General features: G+C 34.3%; 1 protein-coding gene across 1 annotated transcript; it reads right to left on the bottom strand.

Moving 5' to 3' along the window:
* Positions 1-3976: 3976 nt before the first annotated feature.
* LOC144568565 (alpha-xylosidase 1-like) lies at positions 3977-9723 on the bottom strand. Its single transcript, XM_078318932.1, has 3 exons — positions 9336-9723; positions 7807-8465; positions 3977-5987 (listed from the first exon to the last, which is right to left on the bottom strand). Exons 1-3 carry the CDS (start codon positions 9557-9559, stop codon positions 4108-4110), a joined length of 2763 nt encoding a protein of 920 aa, XP_078175058.1. The 5' UTR covers positions 9560-9723; the 3' UTR covers positions 3977-4107.
* Positions 9724-11524: the final 1801 nt, after the last annotated feature.

The raw sequence follows: 11524 nt of genomic DNA, 5'->3' as shown, positions 1-11524 counted from the left end.
CAGGCTCAGCTCGTACTCCCCACCGTCTAACTCTAGGCATACTACATTTGCCAAAAAATATTAATCAAAACATACAATTTATATAAAAAATTTTTAATAAGAAGCATATACAATTCTGGGTTTACTTTTTTAATAAGAATTGCATGTATATAATCCAAAAATAATTGTATGTAAATAAATTGCATTTATATGATGTTCAAAAATATACAATTAATTTTGTTGCATGCATATGCATTTGCATGTATATACAATTAATTTACACTTTGCATGTAAGTAAATTGCATGCATACGCATTTTTTTTTTACAAAAATTAATTTTGTTGAAAATAAATAAACTTTACAAAAAAAAATGCATATACAATTCTGGGTTTATTTTTTGGGTGTATATGCAATTTGTTTACAAAATTAATTTTGCATGTACATGCATTTTTTTTTGGTAAACAAATGCATGCAATTTACTTACAATAAAAAAAATGAGATATAGATGCAATTTACTTACAATAAAAAAATATATATATCATTTTTAAACAAATATTGATATACTTCAAAATAATTAGTTTTACTTCAAATCTTTTATATTCATACATACATGTTTTTTATAAACTATCACAAAAATAATTTTCAAAAAATAAATATGCATATTTTTAAATCATAAACCCTAAATTGAACTGTAAACCCTAAATTTGTAAGTAATTCACAATTGACAACCATAAACCCTAAATTTAACTATAAACCCTAAATTTAAAAAAAAATTCACAATTCACAACTACAAACCCTAAATTCAACCATATGTCATTCAAGCAATTTTACCATAAATCATAATCCTAAATTCGAGCAATTGCACCAATTCCAGCAATTCAAGCATCCAATTCAAGCAATCAAGCAATTCAACCATCTAATTCAAGCAATCAAGCAATTCAAGCAATCAAGCAATTCAATCATCTAATTCAACCATCCAATCGAACCAATTCGACCAATTCAATCAATTCAACTAATTACTAACATTTCACCCTAAACATCGAATCAAACAAAACCGAATCACATTACATCATTTAATCACATTTAATCGAAACCCTAAACCCTAATCAAATCGAAAAAAAGAAAACTCACTTGTTCGATCGAGAGAGAAGCGAATCGAGGCGCGAGGCAGAGAGGGGTCGGCTCGGAACGGCTTCTTTCTTCTTCTTTCTTCTCTTTTTTTCTCTTTTTTTCCTCTTTTTTTCGGCAGAAACAATGGGGGAGAGAGAGGAGGGGCGGCTCAGATGGGGGGTTATAGATGGGCAGTGGGGCGCCAGATGGGGGGGCGCCTCACTGGTGTTGTGGGCCGCCATTTGGGCCGGCGCCTCACAGGCTTTTTTGGGCCGCCCGAAGCCCAGGCGGTCAGGGCATTTTTAAAAAAAAATTGGGAGCAGGGACATTTTTAAAATTTTGATTTGTTTTAGGGATATTAATAAAAATAGCCGGATTTATTTTGAATATGTTAGATTTTATTTTTCAAATTCGGATTTATTTTTAATAGGTTAAAAAAATAGGTTAGATTCATTTCTGTGAATATGTGAAGTAATTATATATGTTTTGAATATATTAGAATTTATTTTTCAAATTAGGATTTATTTTTGAATAGGTTAGATTTATTTTTAATTTCGGATTTATTTTGATTTTAAATGTTAGATTCATTTTTAAATATGTTAGATTTTATTTATAATGTTAGATTTATTTTTGAATAGGTTAGATAATTAGAAATCTTTGAATGTTAGAAATATTTTTTAATATGGTTAGATTATTAGATTAAAATTTGTGGAATGTTAAAATTTAAATATGCTATATTAGATTTATTTTAAAAATGTTAGATTTATTTTGAATAGGTTAGTATTTTTGAAAATGTTATATTTATTTTTAAAAAGATTAGATTTATATTTGAAATGTTAGATTTTTTTTTTAAATTTGAATTTATTTTGATTTTAAATGTTAGATTTTTTTTAAGTAGGTTAGATTTATTTTAAAAATGTTAGATTTATTTTTAAATAAGTTAGATTTATTTTTAAAAAATAAAATAAAAATAGAAATAAAAAAACAGAGAAAAATATGTTGTTTCGACCTCTGTTTCTGGCCGGAATAGGCTGTTTTGGCCTTTGCAGAAAATCTATATTTTTGAAAGAAATCTAACCTATTTAAAAATAAATGCTTAGTGAATTTTTAATGTGTTAGATTAATTTTAAAATGCTAAATTTATTTTTAATGTGTTAGATGTATTTTAAAAATACTAGATTTATTTTTTATTTATAATGTTAGATTTATTTTTAAATAAGTTAGATTTATGTAATGGCTTCAAATGTATGTTAGAATTATTTTTTATGTGATTACTTAATTTTGTCCCTAAAATTCAAATGTAATATGTTAGATTTATGTTAAGTAATGAGATTTATTTTTTGAATAGTTTAGATTTTATTTTTCAAATTCGGATTTATTTTGAATAGGTTAAATAAATAGGTTAGATATATTTTTTTGAATATGTTAAATAATTTACATTTATTTTTTTGAATAGGTTTAAAAAATGACAACTCCTCATCGTGATTCGGTGGAAGAATCCATCGCGAGAATGTCGGCTGAAATTTTTGGCCTCGATATGCCACCACCTAATTATCCACAAAATTATCAAAAAAAGAGACCAAATTATCAACAATCCCCCCAAATAAGTGCACAGTATTATACTTCAAATAATCCAGACATATTCATTCCACAAGAAATACATCAACCGACACCACCGTATGCATATGGAGGCACTTCTTCTGTATCATCGAGTCAATTCACTGCCCCTATTTTAGGTACTCCTTCGACAAGTGTCCCTGAAATTCAAGAAGAAGATGCTCCATCTTTGACAAGTGCCCCCCCTCCCCCCACAAGAACCAGTAGGAAAGAAGACTGGAATAGCTCTCGAATACAATCAGCCATGGTTCATCTGGCATGAGGTGACCAAAGATGAGGATGACTTTTTGCAAAACCCTTGAATGTAAGGTAAAAAAATTGCAGGAGACCGAATTTTGTATATAAACAAACTAGTGACCAGCTTTAAAGACATGTCGAAATGCACCAAAAAAATGGTGAGGTTCCAAGTCTAAACTCTTATGAACCCGAATGATACTAGAACCAATCCAAAATACGATGAATCAAGAATGTTTAGTGAATTAGCCCGGTACATTACCCATAAAGAGCAACCAATAAGTATGGGTGGTTGCATGAATTTTGCATGAATTAGCCCGTTTGCAAACCACTAGTCTAGCTTCACTGCGTGCAATAGACAGTGTAGTCTCTTCGGTTCATTAATAACGGTAATGGAAACAAGGTTCCTATCATTACAATTAAATAATAATGATCAAATTTGTGTTTACACATATTCTTTGTATTTTTTATGCTTTCTACAAAGAAAAAATGTAGTACATAGTAGATAATTTTAGGGTTTTTTTCAGACCAATGAAGGGAAACCTTGGATAAAACATTATAACTGGTTTACTTCAATATTGAAACTTTTTATTGTCAGTGATTCATTTTACTATCAGTTCACTGAAGTTTTATTTTTTTATTATTATTTTGGCCTGTCTATCCCAACTTTAAGATTAAAGCAAACTTAACAATCACTATTAACAAAAATCAGCCAAGTAAAAACATTTCATTGGTTCCCACTACTTTTACATTACCGAATAAATCAAAATGTAACATATACTAGATTAAGATAAAATAATTTCTATGTTAAGTATAAAATATATTAGGATGAAGTTAATGAGGTGCAATTCTCTTGTAAAAGTAGCACATTGTTCCATTCTTTTTTTTTTTACAAGAAATCAAGAATACTGACTTCCCAACCAACCATTAAATCCCCTTATTAAATTTCATCAAATAATTTTTCTTCAATCATGCCAAGCAAAAGCAAAATGAGTTACCAAAAACGCGCAAGAGAGCATAAACAGAAAATAAAAAACTAAAAGGGGAACAAGGCTACAAATTTATTCCTTGCTCAACAGATAACCTTACATTTCAGTTCACAAAAGAAACAAGCACCTAAGTAGGCAATCGTAATTTCATCTAAAAACACTCAAAATAATAAAAATGTTCATTCCATGATTTCCATTTTCCAGGACATAGAGAAACTCTTTCCAAGAGGCAACTCAAGGCCTCCTACCTCAACTAACATTCCTTTCTTATTACCTCCTTCAGTTACATCTTGCACCTCACCCGAATGATCAAAATAAACACTCGATGTATTCAACATTGCTATGCCATCTACCTCGATTGCCAACTCTTTTCCCTTCCCTTGCAACCCCAAAACGCTCATTTTCTCAATCATATATCCCTTTGACAAACTATATTTGCCCATTTGTACGTTAGATGTTACTGTGACTGTTTTGCCCTTTACATTCGCCGCAAACTCCACGTAAGTTGCCTCGCCTTCTACCAGAGTCATTTCAGGTCTCTCGTCCTCATCTACATACACCTTTCCTTTCGCCTCGGCCCCATCGGTACCATACGGGAATGCTATAACAAGCGTGAATGGTGTCTGTCTCGCCTCCTTTGATATCAAACCACCACGTTGCATGGGGAGCACTGTGCCTTGGTAAACGTGCACATTGACCTCATTTAGGGGTGCATTTAGGGTTATTAAGGATGCGTCCTTTGATATCACAGCCTTGGTCATGTCAAAAAGGTTGTACCAAGTACCAGGAGGGAACATTGCCTGGACTGATGTGGCACCTTGCTCAAGTACCGGCGAGACCATGACGCCCGGGCCCAGTAGAAATTGTGTGCTGAGCCCGTAACTAGGAGTGAATTCAGGGAAAGAATAGAAAACCGGCCTAGCAACAGGTGCACCTGTGAGATGCGCTTCATGTGTCAACGTGTAGAGATAAGGTAATAACTTGTACCGGAGACCAAGTGCATTCCGTGCTGACTTAGCGACCGAGTTCCATTGGTACAACTCTTGCCTTGGTGACGCAAAATTTGCATGATCTCGAGAGAAAGGATAGAAGGCACCAAGCTCAATCCACCGATTGCACAATTCCTCCAGCGGCACAGCTGCCGGGTAAAACCCGCAAATGTCAGACCCGACCATTGGCATTCCAAAGAGACCAAAATTGAGTATAGTCGAGATCGAGTATTTTAAATCTTCCCATGTGCCCTTATTATCCCCCGTCCAATGTGCAGCATACGACCCGGAACCGACAAAACTCGATCTTGAAAGAATAAAAGGTCGTTTACCGTCAAGCCCTAACAACGCCTTGTGTGTAGCAATAGCTTGAGAAAACCCATAGAGACTATGCGCATTATACTCTAAAATACCATCATAATGCGTGGCACTAGTGGCGATGGTATTGTACCCGAGAGGTGCACTCTTGCCAGATGCGTTTATCTTATAAGGTGGTTCATCCCACCTCGTATTAGTAAGATTTTTGCAATCCAAACAACATACCCAAGGAGTGGTCGACTTTGGATCCGGGCATTGGTGCATAGTTGGAACGACACACTTGCCGGTACAAAAATTGGAAGCCTCATTCATGTCGATCCATAAACCATCGACCGGTACCAGTTGGTGAAACAGAGAAATCTCGTTGACCCACCACGTGACCCCGTTAGGGTTTAGAAAATCAGGGAAATATACCGGTCCCGGCCACACTTGCGCTAGATAAGGTTGACCATCTAACTTTATAAAAACATCCTTTTCCATACCTCTTTGGTACACACCATAGGATGAATTAACGGCTATACCGGGGTCGATTAGTACAATGTATTTCATGCCTTGCGAGTGGATTTGGTCGAGAAACTCGAGGAGTTTTGGACGGGGGTAATTGATCGGGTCTAAAGTGAAATCTTTTGCGGCATCCATGTGATCGTCATCGTTCCAAATCACGTCTAACGGGATGTTTGCCTTTTTGTATCCTTCAACTACACCTTCTACTACAGAGAGGTTCTTATATCCCCACCTACACTGGTGGAATCCTGTTCCAAAAAAAAAATGAATAAAGTAAAATTTTAAGGTGGAAATAAAATTAGAATGCTCAACTATCAACAATGTTACTATGATGAGAGTACTTTGTAATTAAAAAAAATGACATGAAAACTCAATTAATGCTTATGTTTTAAGAAATGACATGAAAAAAATGACATTAAAAAAAAAATACATGAAAGCATAAGCATTACTTGTGACTATAATAAGATTAAAAAAATAAAAATAAGCATTACTTGGAAAACCAATGTGACTATGATGAGAGTACTCATTAATAATGTTCTAAGAAATGACATGAAAACATAAGCATTACTTGTGTCTATACTCTATAACATGGATCTGTTAGGTTTACATCGACAACAAGTCTTATCTAAGGCCAAGGATACAATAGGAATTCAAAACTTCTTGCACAAAAGAAGCCAGTACAACACATGCTACAAGGACCAATTGGACCGCATTTTGTGCATCTAACCCATACAGATAAGGTTTAGCATTCACGGCAAATATGTCTTCATTTTACTATTGTCCCTGTATGAAGTGGGCCTCAACAACTCAATACCCTTCGAAATGTGCAATATTTTTCATTTTAGTAAATCTAAATGGGCAATTTCTGAAATGACCAGATCACAAGTCTTTTAGTTTGCATATCTCATTCTCTACTACTTGTATATAATCTAAAAATTATAATTATTAGTGCAGATAAAGCTATCATGAATGCAGTTGTCAACCATATATTAGTACAAATGGTGGAAATTGTATATCCTGTCGATAGGCAACCTTGTATTTTGACCAATTTAAGATAAAAAGGAAATTGACATTGCAAAAACACACAGAAAAAAAAATCGACACATACATAAGCGAAATTAACCATTTTCATCCCTTCTTTTTTTTTTACTTCAAAAAAAAATCCGAAAGTGCCCAGTTAAAAAAACCATTACAAGACTATGCTTGATATTATAGTTGTATGTGGTCACAATTGGGTGTCAGTAAGTGGGGCCACTTTTTTAGCTCACAGCCACACAGACTTATGACCAGGTATAATTAGTTGAATTCTTTTTGACAGAGGTTGTTTGGATATGTTTTATTTGTTTCAAATATCATGGATAGGCATGCTAAGGATTCCAAAAGTGGAGAAGTATCTTTCTACATTTAAAATCATGCATTATGTTCCCTGCCTTCTTAAAAGCAGAAATGTTTTAATGCACTCAGCAGTTTCACAGGTCCATATATATAAATAGAGAACAACAATTGCAGTAAATTTCTCTTGTTGGAAATTTTACACTTTAATGCATACTTGTGATCACAGTTAGCATCAAAATAAAGTGATTTTTGTGATGGCACTGTTAAAATTTGTACAATTCATAAGCAAAATCCACAGGAGAACAACAATTGCAGTAAATTTCTCTTGTTGGAAATTTTACACTTTAATGCATACTTGTGATCACAGTTAGCATCAAAATAAAGTGATTTTTGTGATGGCACTGTTAAAATTTGTACAATTCATAAGAAAAATCCACAGGAGGCAGTTAATAGATATTTTTCACTCATTTCCAATCCCCAAATAGTACAAGAAGTTATGGTGTCTGGTTGTGAACACAAGGTACCAAAAATCCCCATTTTAATGTTTGTGCGAATTTCAATACATAAAAATATTTTATAAGTTATGTGAACTGTATTTTTGTATTTGCGGGTGCTCCAATGTCTGTATTTTTCTATTTTCTATTTTATAGTAAACCATGCTACATATATAATATGATGCAATCAGCAACAAACCAAATATAAAATCAAAGAATAAATAATAAACAAAGGTACCTAAAGCCCAGTACGGCATCGGAGCGGGTCGACCGATCAAAGCGGTATACTGATCCACGACATCTAACGGGCCTGGGCCCAAGAAGAAATAGAAGTCGAGTAATCCTCCAATTATCTTGTAAGTTAGAGAAGTTCCCTTGTAAAACACATCCATACCGTTACTGTTAAGCAACAAAACACCATGTGTAGAAACTCTTCCACCACTGTTTCTCAAGTCCATGTATACCGGGTGGGACCCGTACAGATCCGTATTTAGATTAATTGCTGATATATCAGTCGTGTATATTGTGTACGGGTCATTGGGTCTCAACCATATACCACCAGGTTGTGTATTTTCACCCATACCGTATAAAGATGCGGTTTTTGGTAATTGGGTCGATATTTGGATGTATTGATCCTTGAACACAAAATCAAACCCTGATGTGTTGAAAATGGTTTCCCCAGTGGATTTACGGGTAACCGCAAAGGAAAATGGGTCGGGTTGAAATGTGAAGATGAGGTTTGATCCCGTATAGGAGGGGAGAGAGAAGTGGGAAGAAATTTTGCGGGTTTCACTGAGAGGAGGGGCTGGGGCCCGCGGTAAGAGGTTATATGGTACCTCCCATCTCGGATTATCAGCATCTGTTATTTGAACTCTCAATCTCTCCTGATTCTCGTGTCTGTATATTTTACAAAAAATTTAAAATAATGTGAAAATTTTGCTAGTGTATGACATTAGATCAATAATAGAAGCAAACAATGATTTGATTCAATCTTAAAGCATCTAGTTTCACAAATAAATGAAATGGATGTACTAATACATGATCTAACACTGTACCATGCTGGTACCGGTACCAATATCGGACATTATATATGCTGTATTTCCTCTATTTGGTAATGGTACCAATATCCAGATGGTCTCTGTACTCCTAGGCCCTCTACAATGGCCAGGCAGATAGCACCCATTTTGACTAAGTACTGAATTTACAACCAAAAGTACATTTAATAATTGTTATTAGCACATCTTTCATAACGCAAGATTAACTCAGGATGTAATCATTGCCTGTAAAAAAAAAATCTTATTGAAAAAAAAATATTGGGGGAAAAAAAACCAATGTGTCCCAATATAATTTCACCTTTAAAAAAAAAAAACTTCTCTCTGGTACTTTTTATTGAAATTAGTATATATATAAAAAAAAGAGAGAGAAATCAGACAATACGCGGAAACCAAACGAAGACTCTTTTCAACCACCCTTTGTACAATAAAATAATTATAAAAGATCTCACTAAGAGGAAGCATGTTTGTCCTTTTCCACTTGATAGAAATTTTGGGGGGAAAGCAAATCAAAAGAGCATTGTTTGCTTCTATGACTACACTACTTTAAAAAATAAAAATAAAAAGTGTGTTTGCAGTGTCCTTTTCTCTCGACAATTTCAAAGCTTACAAAAAGAAAGATGCGAAAGAACATTTTCAAACTTGGTAATTTGATTATGACTCTGAACTAATTATAAAAAAAATTCCAACTGAAGCTTAAGAAAAATGTCCTTACTTGACAAAGAGTCTGAGATTGGGAATATCAGGTCCATATTTTGAGGTGCTCCTTTTCACCTTGAGGTATCCTACAAGAGAACCTCCATTTAAGGCGCTCTCCTCTAGAGATACCAAGCGGTAACCATACCCAATTTTTTCTTCCGACGTGGCATTTCCACTGCTCAAACAGAGAGAAGAAACCAGCAACACAAGAAACCACAAGGATAGAGAAGAGAACACCATTCTTTCTCTCTCTGGAGAGTTGGGGTTTTAATGGCGAAATGGCAAAGGAGAGAGCATGGGTTTACTTAATGAATAGTACTGTTTTTAAGATGTGAAATGTGATGAGGTGTAGTGTGTTGAGTGGGACGAACAGTGTGACTGGTGCAGCAGATAAAGAGGTGTTCGTATCTTTCAGACCAATTATGGAAAGTTAGTTCGATTCTGCACTGGAGGTCTGATCCAAAGCCGGTTGGAACATTATTGTTAAATGTTTTACAAACCGTTCGATTGTTTCTGATGAGATCAATTGACGGTGTGGATCAAACTTGTAAAGGGCTAATGATAATGACAGCGCTGTTTTGGTGTCACGCAGCGCAAGAGTCAAAGGCGGTTGTAAGGATTATTGTTTCAGTCTGTTACGAACCGTCTGATTGTGAGTAATGATGACCCGTTTTTCTGATGAGATCAATCGGCGGTTCTCGTTTTTTTCGCCGTTTAGGGAGATCAGCTGTCCTTTGACCTTACTTTATTGATATATCCATAGGGGTGTCAATGGCACCCTTTTACCTGTTTATCTGACCCGTATCGTATCCGAAAATACGGGTAAAGGCAAGATTTTTTTTTCGTTAGCTAATCGGGTACGGGTAACGATAATGATTTTTTTTCGTTATCTTATCCGTTTTTGTATAAGATAATTTTAAAACAATAAAATTATATATATAGATATATATTTGTATAAAGATGATACATGATACAATAAAGTTTTTGTATTTTATTATATTTTCATAATACAAATTAGTTGTATTCATTATTTTTTTTCTTATTTTGAAAAATATTTTATCGAAAATACAAATCGAAATGTTAATGACACTTTTTTATCCATTTACCCGACCCGTGCCGTATTCGAAAATATGGGTAAGAGTAAATATTTTTTTTCGTTATCATAACGGGTACGGGTATGAAAATATCTCCACCCGACCCATATCGTACCCGTTGACACCCCTATATATCCAGGTAGGGTCATTAAACGAAAAATTTTCAGTTTTTTTGTTTGTTATTTTTTTTTTTAATTGATTAATATTTGTTTTATGGTCAAGATGTTATAAACCGAATTTTAGTAATTGATAACATTGCGCGTAAGTTTTTTTCTGGCAAAAACTAATTGGTTGTTTATCTAATTTACCGATGCTTCATTTCAATGGTTGATTTTTAAAACTTATAAAAATATTGAGTCATCGAACATTTTCATCATTAATTAACCATTAATTATTGTAAAAAAGAATTAGGAGTAACGCCCTTAGGCTTAAGTATTTTTAATAAATTTATTTTTATAATTGAAAAGTCCGAAAAAATTTTAAATACCACAATAATAATAAAAACCAAAACACCATCGTTTGATCAGAATTCAAAAATTACCCAGACTGTAGAGCCAATCCGCATACCCATTTAATGAGGTCCGTAGAACCGATCTGCGGCCCCACAGATTATTTTTTTGTTTACAAAAATAGTATTAATTAATAATAAAGCTCAAAGTTTGTGCTATCTGCGGCCAACACCAAACAAAGCTCAAAGTTCAAAATTAAGATAATAAACTGCCCATTAAATGAGGAATTCACATCTCCTCAGGTTATCGGACTGAGTAGAATTGAATCGACGATCTAAAATTGTTTTTTTTTAACTTGGCACGAATCTCAAAGTACAAATAATAATGCCCTCTACATCATCCCAAACACACACTGTCTGAGAGTAAATCTGGACCGTCTGTACCTGGGAGGATACGGATCCATAACGAGAAGTGCGTGCATTAGAAAAGAATCCCTCGGAACCTCCGCTTCGTTTCTTGGAGATATCGCCGACTCCACCGTTGCAGTTTTGAGAGTCGAAGAAGTAGTAGCAACTCCGCCCTCTCTTCTTCCATCCGTCCCGGTCCACTTCGTCTCAATCAATCTGAGCAGTGCTTTCATTTAATAGATCTGGTCACCGCTT

Source organism: Carex rostrata, chromosome 17 (assembly GCF_964058835.1).
Source record: "Carex rostrata chromosome 17, lpCarRost1.2, whole genome shotgun sequence".
NCBI classification, from domain to species: Eukaryota; Viridiplantae; Streptophyta; class Magnoliopsida; order Poales; family Cyperaceae; genus Carex; species Carex rostrata.
The sequence above is the reverse complement of the archived record's forward strand: the minus strand, read 5'-3'. Positions and strand labels throughout refer to the sequence as shown.

Coding starts and splice junctions, on each gene's coding strand:
- LOC144568565 (XM_078318932.1), bottom strand. CDS start 9,559: ATGGTGTTCTCTTCTCTATCCTTGTGGTTTCTTGTGTTGCTGGTTTCT. Junction 8,466..9,335: donor AATCTCAGACTCTTTGTCAA/GTAAGGACATTT, acceptor TAAAATATACAG/ACACGAGAATCAGGAGAGAT. Junction 5,988..7,806: donor GATGCCGTACTGGGCTTTAG/GTACCTTTGTTT, acceptor TTTTTGGAACAG/GATTCCACCAGTGTAGGTGG.